The 11,696-nt window shown below is 45.7% G+C and overlaps 1 protein-coding gene and 1 non-coding gene across 4 annotated transcripts in view; both read left to right on the top strand.

Moving 5' to 3' along the window:
* The first annotated feature begins 245 nt into the window (after positions 1-245).
* Gpat3 (glycerol-3-phosphate acyltransferase 3) overlaps positions 246-11,696 on the top strand; it is a 52,510-nt gene continuing 41,059 nt past the window's right edge. The window contains exons 1-2 of one of the 3 annotated variants that reach the window (XM_076926353.1): positions 246-375; positions 1,245-1,538. In XM_076926353.1, the coding sequence (XP_076782468.1) occupies positions 1,398-1,538 (141 nt within the window). In that variant the 5' untranslated portion in view covers positions 246-375; positions 1,245-1,397. Of the gene's footprint in view, positions 376-610; positions 956-1,035; positions 1,539-11,696 lie in introns of those variants that run through there. The other 2 variants (XM_076926351.1, XM_076926352.1) reach the window with 2 other exon arrangements.
* On the top strand, positions 11,415-11,520 carry LOC143439913 (small nucleolar RNA U13). Its single transcript, XR_013107915.1, has one exon. It is a non-coding gene; the product is annotated as a small nucleolar RNA U13 (small nucleolar RNA).

Genomic DNA, 11,696 nt, shown 5'->3' with positions numbered 1-11,696 from the left:
TTCTGTTCTTTGTTCTAGTAAAGGCTCGCACCATAGCGGCGTGGGACGTGGACCCCTGAGAAACTCTTGACAGTTGGTGAAGGGTTAGCATTTGCGCAACGTTTTCTGCAGTCTGAGCTCTGTGTAGGCGGATGCAAGGGAAGCTTAGACTGGAATCTCTACTCCAGGGAGAGGAGTGATAAAACAGCCTCTAGGGTGTCCCTTCCTCCCCTCCCCCCCCCCCCCCCCCCCCCGCCCGCTCACCGGTCCGCCTGCCCTTTTAAAGAAAGTCTATAAAGGATCCATTTAGCCCTAGGCTGACTGTTGGAACGCAAACAGCCCAGACCCAGCTCCTCTGAATTTTCCTCTGAATTCTCCAGTCGCAGATTCCCGAGTGTAAGTGCTGGAATAAAAGTCTTCTGGGACACGACCGCTTCGAGTTTCTGGGTCTATTCTGTGGTCTGGGAGGTGGTGGCACAGGCAACCGTGGAGAGAGAAAAAGCGGGCGAGCTTTCTCGTTCCCTGACTGCGGCTGTCTAGGGTAAAGAAGGAGGTGAGGGAGAGCCGCGAGCTGCGGAGCGTGACTGCTCACCCGTGCTCTGTAGTTTTCTCCTCCCGAAAAGCCCTTCCCAGGAGGTCGTGTTGCATGCTCACAAACCAGATCTTCCGCAGCGTCTTGGAGACGTCAGCGGTCCGTTCTGTGGGTGAAGATGGAAGGAAAGTCTGCTACCGAAAGAACCTTTGCTGGGAGTGCGGGGGGCGGGGCGGGGCAGAAGGCGGCGGCTCTCTAGGCGGCGGCGCCCCCGGGACGCGGTCGTGCCAGGGAGCTCCCTGTTGGGTGGCGAGGGGGGTGGGGCAAGGGCAGAGTGTAGAAAAAGGGAGCCCGGCGCCCGAAAGCCACTGGCTACCCGCATAGCCCGCAGCCCACGCCGAGGTGCAGGGAGCCTGCAGGGATCCTTGCTGCCCCAGGGCCTTGGTGAGTCACCGCGGGGTTGTCGCAATCGCTACCCGGAGGAAATCAAGCCCGGGGTGGGGCGCGTTCCTGGCTGCCTCCGTGCGCTCTGACTGCACTAGGGTGTCCCCTAGGTCACCTAGCTGGGTCTTCTCGCCTGAGACACTCAGGTCTGCACTTGCTGCCGTGGCCACAGCTTGGCCTGGGTCTCCAGTAGAGAGTGAGCTTGCGGGGACAACTGGGACCCAAGGAGGGGAAGAATATCGCCGTAGTTCTGAGAGTTCTCGCCTCCCCTTTCCTCTTCGCCCCGCAGAGACGAAGCGAGCGAGGCGGGCGGCGCCGATTCCCCAGAGTCCAGCTCCGGGTTGGACGCTGTGTTTTCCGAGCTGCGGCTGAACTGCCTGGGACTCCGACACCTACCGCTCTCGGCTTTTCTGGGGACCTCTCCCAGAGGGCGTGCCGAGACATGGAGGGCGCAGACCTGGCGGTGAAGCTCCTGTCCACCTGGCTGACGCTGGTGGGCGGCCTCATCCTTTTGCCCTCGGCCTTTGGATTATCCCTGGGCATCTCGGAGATCTACATGAAAATCCTGGTGAAAACCTTGGAGGTGAGTGCAGGGAAGGATGTGGAGCCCCGGCTGCTCCGAGGACTTAGGGAGCTTGGAGTGGCAGGGGTTGAGCTTAGAACTGTGAAAGCAATTTGGGAAAGGGGTTAGGAGGATGGGGTGGGGATGGGACAGACACCCGAGAGAATATTTCAGTTTTTGCTCTGCTGTAGCGAGAAAGACAGCCTCTCTATTTGTCGGCAGAGTCAGGCTGATCCTAGCCAAGAACAGTAGTCTTCCTCACAAGAATCCCTCTACCTGGGTTTTGTCTTCACTACTATTTTTCACTTTCTAGATTAATTCTAAGACAGCTATGTGCTGTATCAGCAGATTTATTACCCACTATGCCTCGCGGGCTGTCACTTCACTCTGAGTTTTTACAGCCCCAGGTTTCAGAGGTCCTTTTGTGACTACAGAGGCATCCTGTTCCACTTGGTGCCCAAGATAAGAAACCAATGGCTGGGTGGCAGAGAAGAATCTGATTTTATTTTAGTGGAGTCACAGGGATTTTTATCTAATCAGGTGCACTGGAATACCATCACAAAGGTTCCTGGTCCTGGGTTTGTTTGCGGATTCCACAGACAAAGGTGTTAGACCCAACTGAGTGGAGGGGATGGAGGGACCACTTCAGCTTAAGTTTATATAGGCCTTTAGTAAAATTTAGAAGACCTCTCCAGGTCAGGAGACAAGTTCAGAGGTTTGCTTGAGTTAAGCGGGACAAACAGTGGTCTTAATGCAGAGGCCATGTAGGCTGCACAGGTTTGCATAGATTTGGTACGTAAATCTCATCCTTGTTTCTCAGTATCTGGTCTAACAAGGTCATCTGATCCCTCTACCTTATTTTATTAGTACTCAAAATAGGAGAAACAACACCTATTTGCATATAGATTTTGTTTTGGTTTTGAAACAGGATCTCACTCTTGGAGCCCTAGCTGGCTTTGAAGTTCTTAACAATCCACCTCCCAAGTTCTGGGAGTTCTGTCTGGTGTTACGGAGTGGGACCATCAGACTTAGCTTTCCATACGGTTGTTTTTAGGAGTGAAAACACATGAATGCATTGAGCCCGTGGAAGAGTGCTCGTGTATGGTGGGTGCTGTGTGTCTTTCCGATTAAATGAATAGTACGGTTGGATTGCTTAGAGTCTGCCGCCGCCGTCGGTTTCTCTAGCTTCTTTATTACCATCTACAGCTGTGCATGGTTTGGCCTGTACTTTCTACCCTCCCTTAGGACTTGGCTTGGTCCCTTCTGAACACAGGAGAGGCTCCTAGGTGCATATCTCTGTCTCTGCTAAGGCTCTCCTCTAGGTCATTGCTGGCCTTTCTCTTTGCTGAATCCTTGAAACTGTTAGATTCTTTATCTCCAGTCTACCCCACTCTCTTCCAAAATGGCATCTCCGTTGTAGCTCACACTGGCCTTGAACTTTATATAGCTCTTACTGCCTCAGGCTCCCAAGCACTGACGGAGTGGTGTGTACCACCTTGCCAACTAGCTCTCAAGTTTTTTTTTTTTTTTTTTTTAAATGTTATTTTTTTCTTTCTTTTTAAAAAAAAATTTTTTTGAGACAGGGTTTCTCTGTGTAGCTCTGGCTGTCCTGGAACTCACTCTGTAGACCAGGCTGGCCTCGAACTCAGAAATCCTCCTGCCTCTGCCTCCCAAGTGCTGGGATTAAAGGAGTGAGCCACCACTGCCCAACAGCTCTCAAGGTTTTAAGGTTCTTTTTTCCTTGTTGCCATTACATAGTGTAGTCACATTCTGCTGCAGATTTAAGTTTGGACAGTAGAATGCTAACTCCACACACAGCAGGTGATCCTCTTCAGCCCTCCTCCTGAAATGACTGAGCTGGTTTCCTGGGCAGCACTGTCCTTAGGAGTCCCAGATAAGGGGAATCACAGGCACATGCTGCCTTCCAGGTGCTTATTACTGCCTTCTTGCTTTAATCTCCAAAGGAGGGTGTTACCACCCAGTTGTTCTCAGCTGTCAAATTACTGTATTTGATGAGATGATTGCCGGTCCAGGTTCTGACTTTTGAGTTTGTCGGAGTACCCAAGAGTTTTCCATACAGAGCAGAAAGAAAATTCAGAGATCTCTATTCTCTCCACATATGCATGAGTTTAAACCCAGGTAACACACAGGGCACACTCATTCCACACCCTGCCACAACAATCACACCACAACCCCACCACAGGCCAATCACACATACATACACACACCCACCACCACACTCATACCACAACCTGCCACCACATGCCAAACACACACACACACCACCACACTCATACCACAACCTGCCACCACATGCCAAACACACACATACTCCACTGTCTATTGTGTGTTTACTTTAAATTTTTTTTTATTGTTACTAGGCGGCTTCTTAAATGACCATACTCAAATTCTGGAGGTTGAATTGGGTTTAGATGCCTGTCGAATAGCTTACTGTGGTGTTTGTCAGATTGTCAGGTGGCTCACTGAAACCCCCACAAAGTGTAACCTAGCATACTAGGAAAGCTGAGACAGGGGGATTGCTTCCAACTTGAGGATGGCCTAGGCTGTAGAGTGAGACCTTGTCTTAAAACAAAAATCTTGTGAGCCATCTTGATGGATCATAAAACTTTATTATTGGGCCTGGAGAGATGGCTCAGTGGCAAAGGACATTGACTGTCTTCCAGAGGACCTGGGTTCCATTCCCAGCACCGACGTGGCTGTCACTTCAGTTCTAAGGGGATTACAATGCTCTCTTCTGGCCTCCTTGACCATTGTATGCATGTGGTGAACATGCAGGCAAAAGCACCCATACGTAAAGTAAATAAATCTAAAACAATTAAAAAGAAAGTATTATTATTAGTATTTTTTTGAGAAGGGTCTAAGAATTGTTACGTGTTCCCTTTAATACATGGATTTTATGTAGATACATATAGATATATATATGACATGAAAGTAGAAGGGAGTATCAGGGGAAGGGAAGGAACTTGTGGGGGAGGGGAGGAGGAGGGACAGGTATGTGGTAACGATGGTCAAAGTACATGAGACATCTAAAGGAAAGCAGCTTTATGAAACCCATTGCTGCACAATGGATATATGCTGATAAGTTTTACGTAAGTTATTAACAGGCAGAAACAGAACAAACTCTTCTTATCTGCTAAAGCACATATGCAAAACCCTCTTAACACCAACAAGGAGTTAGAGATATTAATAATATCCCCTTTTGTCTGACAGTGATCGCGCCTATAGTCTCAGCACCCAAAAGGCCAAGAGAGGGCTGTTGCAAGGCCAGGTTGAGCTACGGAGTAATATCCGATCTCAAAGTGGGGAAATAAATCAGGAGACTGGAATGGCAGTTGTCTCCAAGCCTGATGACCTGAGTTTGATCCCTGGAACCCACACGGGGGTGGCAGTCTGTGCTGGGAGGGGGACATGGCTTACCATGACAAGTTGTTCTCTGACCTCCACATACATGCTAAAGTGTAGATGTCCTCAGATATTCTAGTAGACATTACGTTTACTGTGACTAATGGCAGCTTTATCCTATCGTTTAATGTCTCCTCTCCTCCCATCTCTCTACCTTTTCTGTCACCAAGTGGGACAGAATCTTGCAGTGTGACATTAAGACAAGTAGCATTAAGTTCACTTTAAGGAAAGTATTCTAATTTGAAAAATTGTTACATTTACTTACTGTGCGTGTATTTGCACATGTGCTTGCATAGTTATTTATTTATTTATTTTTTTTAGCATCTACTGTATGCTGCCTTCTTTGTTCCTAGGTGTCCCTAGATATGAATACATGTCTACATGTCTCTGCTATGACAAACTATTTGAAGACAGTGTTTGGGATAAATAAGTTGAGGGAGTAATTTCTTTAAACCAATAATTTCTAAGGTGTATGTAAGAACCTGCTAGGTATTAGCTATGCCAAAGATTAGTTAGTATTAGAGGGATACAAACTGAAAAGTAAACTTTCAGACTGAGGATGTGTATGAGAAATGTATGTGTTAGAATCTCTGGTGTGTATATGTTTCATGTTTATCCAATAGATAGGTTAAACACTGTAAGGTATCTGCTGCTTTCAACCCTCCAATTTAATTGTAAGGTTTGAGTGAGAGGAGGGAGGTATTGCTTTCCATGGTTTAAGGTTTATGATTAGAAAGCAACAAGGAACAGAAAGAGAATATTGAATTACAGACAGGAAGACGGTGAGAGAGCTGTGGGCGCAGTTCAGCAAATCACCTGTGGGGCTCAGCCCTGGCTTCTTTTACCAACCCTGAAAGAAAATGATTTGTGAGATGCCAATTGCTTTTGATAATGTGGGCACCACAAGGAGTAACTCCCTCTCTCTCGAGGATTAAATGGATAAGTTCTCTGGTATTTCTGCCTCTGCAGTCTCTGGCTAGTCACTTTATTTCAGCCTTGGGTTCTGTGTGTATAGATTAGGGCGTATCCTACTGGATCATTCTGAGGCTTGAATTAGGAGAGAAAATGAAGGTGCTTGAAACACACGTGTGCTGCATTTTACTAGAGTTTAAATGGGGACAAGATGATAGGCACCCCATTGCTGGTTCACTTGAGACTAAGATTTAACTTGTTCACTTCAACGGGTGAACACATGTTCAGTGGATTCTTCTTGCCTATTATTGCATATGGATTCTCTTGTCTCTTTACTCTCTCCCAACCACTAAAGATTTTTTTTTTTTTTGTCTTTTGAAAGAGGCATGCCCATAATTCCCAGGAGCCTGCTATCAAGCGTGTATAACTCTCCAATGGAAATAGAATCACTGTGCTAGAAGGCCCAGGCTGAGCAATGACTATAAAGAAAAGCTGGCTTTTCATTTATCTTAATTCCACAGGGGCCTGTCATTATTCTTATTGATTTAGAGTTAGCAGAATGCAGCTGTCTGACATAGAATCGGGTTTTCAGTTTGAATCTGGAGCCAGGATTTTCAGTCTGTCAAAGTGATAAACTCTGCCAAGAAGTGCTCATTTGGCTACAGACGATCCTCACCATTTGAATTCTTAGCTGATTTTACTCATTTTCCTTATCTCTTTCTCTATCTTTAGTCAGGGAAATCTTGAATCTTTACAGGAATCAAATTTAGGAGTTATCATTGTCTAGGGTGGAAACCTTATAATTTAAAATCAGACCTGAGTGCTGGGGAGGTAGCCTAGTTGATACAGTGTTCTCCAGGACTTTGGGTTTGATCCACATAAACTGGGCAACATGGCATGTGTCTGTAGTCTCAGCACTTGGGAACTGGAGGCAGGAAATTATATATATATATATATATATATATATATATATATATATATTCCTAATAATAAAAAAGTACTTGTGAGGGAGTAGTGGACAATGGAAGGTGGGAAATGGTGGAGTGAAAATAATATAAAAATGCTAATGTATTATGAAATTATCAAAAAAATGAAAAAAAAAGAGAAAAGGTTATCTTCATCTATGTAATCTGGAAAACATGAGATCTTTGCTTTTTAAAATGAGGCTTGAAACAAACTTTAGCTCGTTTTTCCCTGCCAGGCTTTAGAAAGTAAGTGCTGAGAAGCTTGGCAGGTCTCTGCTCTTTAGCTTCCCTTGGGGCTTGGCCACAGGTGGTGTGGTGGCAGCATCAGTTGTTAAAGCTGCTCCTGCACTCAGGCTCCTCTTGTCTGCATGGTCTTGAGGCAGAAGCATTTGGAGATTATCCTGAGGAGACTTAGAGTCTCCAGAAGAACTATACTGTCTCTGTACTGGGGCTCACCCACTGGGTTGGAGAAGCTGCATGGTCAAAGATAAATAGTGACCTGTTGGGAGATACACTGTTGGTCAGGGACACTGCTCCTTCTTGGTACCTAAGCCAAGTGTGAGGTTGTGGAGGAAGGAGCGAGCTATCAGAGTTGCTTTGATCCCACCATCTGATGGGTACCCAGAGATCCTCTCCTTTAAAGCTCCCCTACATGCTCTGCATTCCCACACTGGGTTTGAACCTAAGGACTTGCTCAAGCTAGGTAAGGGCTCTCTATTGCTTGAGCTATCTCCCCAGACCTCAGCTTACTTTGTGTTTTGAGATATGGTCTCAGTAAGTTGAGGAAGGCTGGCCTTTGGATCACTACAGCTAATGATTACAGTTAGTGTACACAGGCCCTGAATGATGATCCTCTTGCCACAGCCTCCCAAGCAGCTGTGTCACGGGCCTTGCCTGGCTCTCCAATCTTTACTGTCACCTTTGGTATTGACCCTCCTTAGAGAGGTGATGAGGCAGATGCCCCAAGAGCTTAAAGTCTCAGCTGGAAATAGGAAGACAAATTCTCCCTGACACCAGGCTGGCTGTAATGCTTCTTTGCTCTTAGTGCTGAACAAGCACTGGGAAGCAAGGTGTCTACACAGTCCCAAGCAAGGTGTCTACACAGAGTCCCAAGCAAGGTGTCTACACAGAGTCCCAAGCAAGGTGTCTACACAGAGTCCCAAGCAAGGTGTCTACACAGAGTCCCAAGCAAGGTGTCTACACAGAGTCCCAAGCAAGGTGTCTACACAGAGTCCCAAGCAATGGTGTCTACACAGAGTCCCAAGCAAGGTGTCTACACAGAGTCCCAAGCAAGGTGTCTACACAGAGTCCCAAGCAAGGTGTCTACACAGTCCCAAGCAAGGTGTCTACACAGTCCCAAGCAAGGTGTCTACACAGTCCCAAGCAAGGTGTCTACAGAGTCCCAAGCAAGGTATCTACACAGAGTCCCAAGCAAGGTGTCTACACAGAGTCCCAAGCAAGGTGTCTACACAGAGTCCCAAGCAAGGTGTCTACACAGAGTCCCAAGCAAGGTGTCTACACAGAGTCCCAAGCAAGGTGTCTACACAGAGTCCCAAGCAAGGTGTCTACACAGAGTCCCAAGCAAGGTGTCTACACAGAGTCCCAAGCAAGGTGTCTACACAGAGTCCCAAGCAAGGTGTCTACACAGAGTCCCAAGCAAGGTGTCTACACAGTCCCAAGCAAGGTGTCTACACAGTCCCAAGCAAGGTGTCTACAGAGTCCCAAGCAAGGTATCTACACAGAGTCCCAAGCAAGGTGTCTACACAGAGTCCCAAGCAAGGTGTCTACACAGAGTCCCAAGCAAGGTGTCTACACAGAGTCCCAAGCAAGGTGTCTACACAGTCCCAAGCAAGGTGTCTACACAGTCCCAAGCTGTTTTCTACTACAGACTGCCATTGGCATTGAAGCTTCTTCAACCTTAAAATTTGCTTACCTTGGCCAGTCTTTGTGGGCCAGACCCTGGACACTCTTAAATGGGGGAATCTCATGCACTTTCAAATGCTCCTTGTGATCAGTCTTGTTGTTTGAGGGTTGTGATTTTTCTATTTGAAGAATGTCACTTTGTGTGACAAAATTTCACAGGCCACGGAGGCTAACCAGTAGAGACTTACTTTTTCAGGATTCTGGAGACTGGGAGTCTCAGGACAGGGAATCCACGGGACTGGTCTCAGTCCTCACTGTGACTTCATAGTCTGCACACATCCCTGATAATTTCTTTTTTTCTTTCTTGTGTGCACACATGTGTACACACACATCATGTATGTAAATGTGTGTGCCTTTGTGACATGCATGTAAGGGCCAGCCTTAGGTGTCAGTCCATTTCTTATGTTTGAGACTGTGGCTTTTCTGATGTATGTATGAAGTTAGCCAGCTAATGATAGTCTATGGATTCTTCTGTTTCTATATTCCATCTGTCCTATAGGAGAGCTGGGATTACAGCTGTGGCAACATGTCTGGCTTTTATGTGGGTTCTTGGGATTTGAAATCAGACCTCGCCATACTTGTACAGCAAATGTTTTTAGCCCACGGGAACCATTTCCATAGCACTGTTCTTTAGTATTTTCTTTGAGTGTCCAAATTTCTCTTAGAGGGACCACTTATCAGATAAGATTAGGGATCACTCTAAGGGCTTTGTTTTAAAAGATCTTACCTTCAGATATAAATTTTCCATTCTCAATGTGTGAATTCTGGAGCATACATAACTGAACTCTTGCCGAAACTGTTGATATCTTCCAAGAAGTGTACTGAATAATTGTTCTAGTCTAAGTTTTATATGAACTTTGAGATTAGGTGTTGAGTTCAAAGAATAATAATGATTGTTTACATAAATTTATTCTATATTATCTTTGGTTTCCTTACAAATGTTAACAGGTGCCAAAGCTTTAGGGGAAAATTATGGAAGTTAACCTTTGCTGTAGCCAAGAAAAGGCTGGGCAGTTCCACACCTCCTCCCTTCCAGAAGCAAGAGTAGAGAGGATGCAAGCCGGATTAAGAGTGAGTCTCCCTGTCAGAGACGGGCTGCTGAAGGACAGGCCTCCATTCTTAGGTGTTCTCAGTTAGGTGCAGGCTGCTGCTTGTCTCCGTGCGGTTGCACACAGTCCTGACGGAGTCACACTCCCTGGCTTTCATGCAGATACTCTAGGCTATTTACTCTCTAACCATTACTTATTTGAAAAAATAAAGTGTTCAGTTTCTCAGTTTAACACACGTGTGAGCCTTTTAGGTGTTTTTGTAGATTAATAAATTTGCCTTTTTGCCCCTTATGGTGCTTATGCCTAATTCTATCTAATAATAAATATTACAGTGCGTTTTGCCTCTTATTTTCCCCTCTCCCTTTCCTTTCAACTCAGTCAATTCAGACCTTAGCATCAAGGCCAGTTGGTGGTGGCTGCACATACCTTTAATCTCAGCCCCAGGGAGGCAGAAGCAGTTTGAGGGCAGCCTGGTAGACCCAGGACAGCTAGAGCTATACAGAGAAACTCTGTCTGGGAAAAAAAAAATATTAACATCTGAATTGTAATCTTAGATGTCATTTTAATTGTTTTTAATGATAAATTTTATATATGCATGTATCTATATCATCTCTATTAATTGTATATGTATGTATAAACTATTATATCTATAAGCTCTATCTTTGTTTATATATATATATATATGAATGCATGTATTCTCTATGTATCTATTATCTATCTTAACCATCTCTCTATTATCTATCTATATCCAATCTGTGCATGTATGTATGTATGCATGCATCCATCTAGCTAGCTATCATCTATGTGCTGCTAAGGATTGAACTCGGGGCCTTGAATGTGCTGGACAAGCACTGTATCAATCAGGGAGCCATATTTTCCAGCCCTTAATTGCTAAGTTTAAAACTCAAAGTTCTCGTACCAACGTTAAAGGGGTCTTTACGGTATCTGTGCAATATCTATAGATTCCTCTAATGCTTATGGCATGAAAAAAAATCCACTTGCACCTTTTTACGGTGGGTTGACGCCAAATGGTAAATAATATTAGAAGTTCATAAGAAAGGTATTGAAGAGGGTGGGCCGTAGCTCAGGTGACAGTGCTTACCTTGAGTTCATGAAGCTCTGGAGCCAGGGTCCCACTGGGATTTTTCATAAACAAGCATGTTTATCATCCTAGAAGGGGCCTGGGAGGGTGGGGGGAAAGGTCTAGTGGTCTAAGGGCCTGAGGGTCCTGGGGGCAGCTCAGCAAGTAAGTGCTTGGTCTGGAAAGCTTCCTGGCACTGAGGTTAGGTCCTGTTTATTTTCGGTTGTTTTAAAGTTTCAAGGTTAGCCGAGGCAGTGGTGGCGCATTGCCTTTTAATCCCAGCTACTCGGGAGGCAGAGGCAGGCGGATTTCTGAGTTTGAGGCCAGCCTGGTCTACCAGAGTGAGTTTCTGGGCCAGCCAGGCTACACAGAGAAACCTGTCTCGAAGTTCAAGGTTATCCTTGCTATTTAGAGAGGTTGAGGTCAGCTCTGGGCTGTACTAGACCCTGTCTCAAAAACAATCAAACACCAACCCCTAAACCAAAAACCAAACAAATGTATGGAAAACCTATGAGGATTTTTTTTTTTTTTTTTTGCGTTTTTTATTGTTTGTTTGTTTAGTGTGTAGTATAATGACTGCATGTTCCTGTCACTGTGTGGCATGTGCCCCCCACACCTTGTTATCACACTGGCACAGGATCCATCTGATGGGGACTTGGAGGACTCTGTGACTTTTGTGTGAAACAAATGAGGCTAAAGAGGCTATTAAAGCAAATCGTGACCAGTCTTCATTACATTTAAGTGTAATTCAGAGTGAGCTGGCACTTGTTCTTCCTGGTCCTTTACTTCCCCCATGCGCCCCTCCCCCCCCACACATTTTCTTTAT

Source organism: Arvicanthis niloticus, chromosome 27, assembly GCF_011762505.2.
Source record: "Arvicanthis niloticus isolate mArvNil1 chromosome 27, mArvNil1.pat.X, whole genome shotgun sequence".
NCBI lineage: Eukaryota > Metazoa > Chordata > Mammalia > Rodentia > Muridae > Arvicanthis > Arvicanthis niloticus.
Note: the sequence above shows the minus strand (reverse complement) of the source record. Positions and strands in the feature narration are given on the sequence as shown.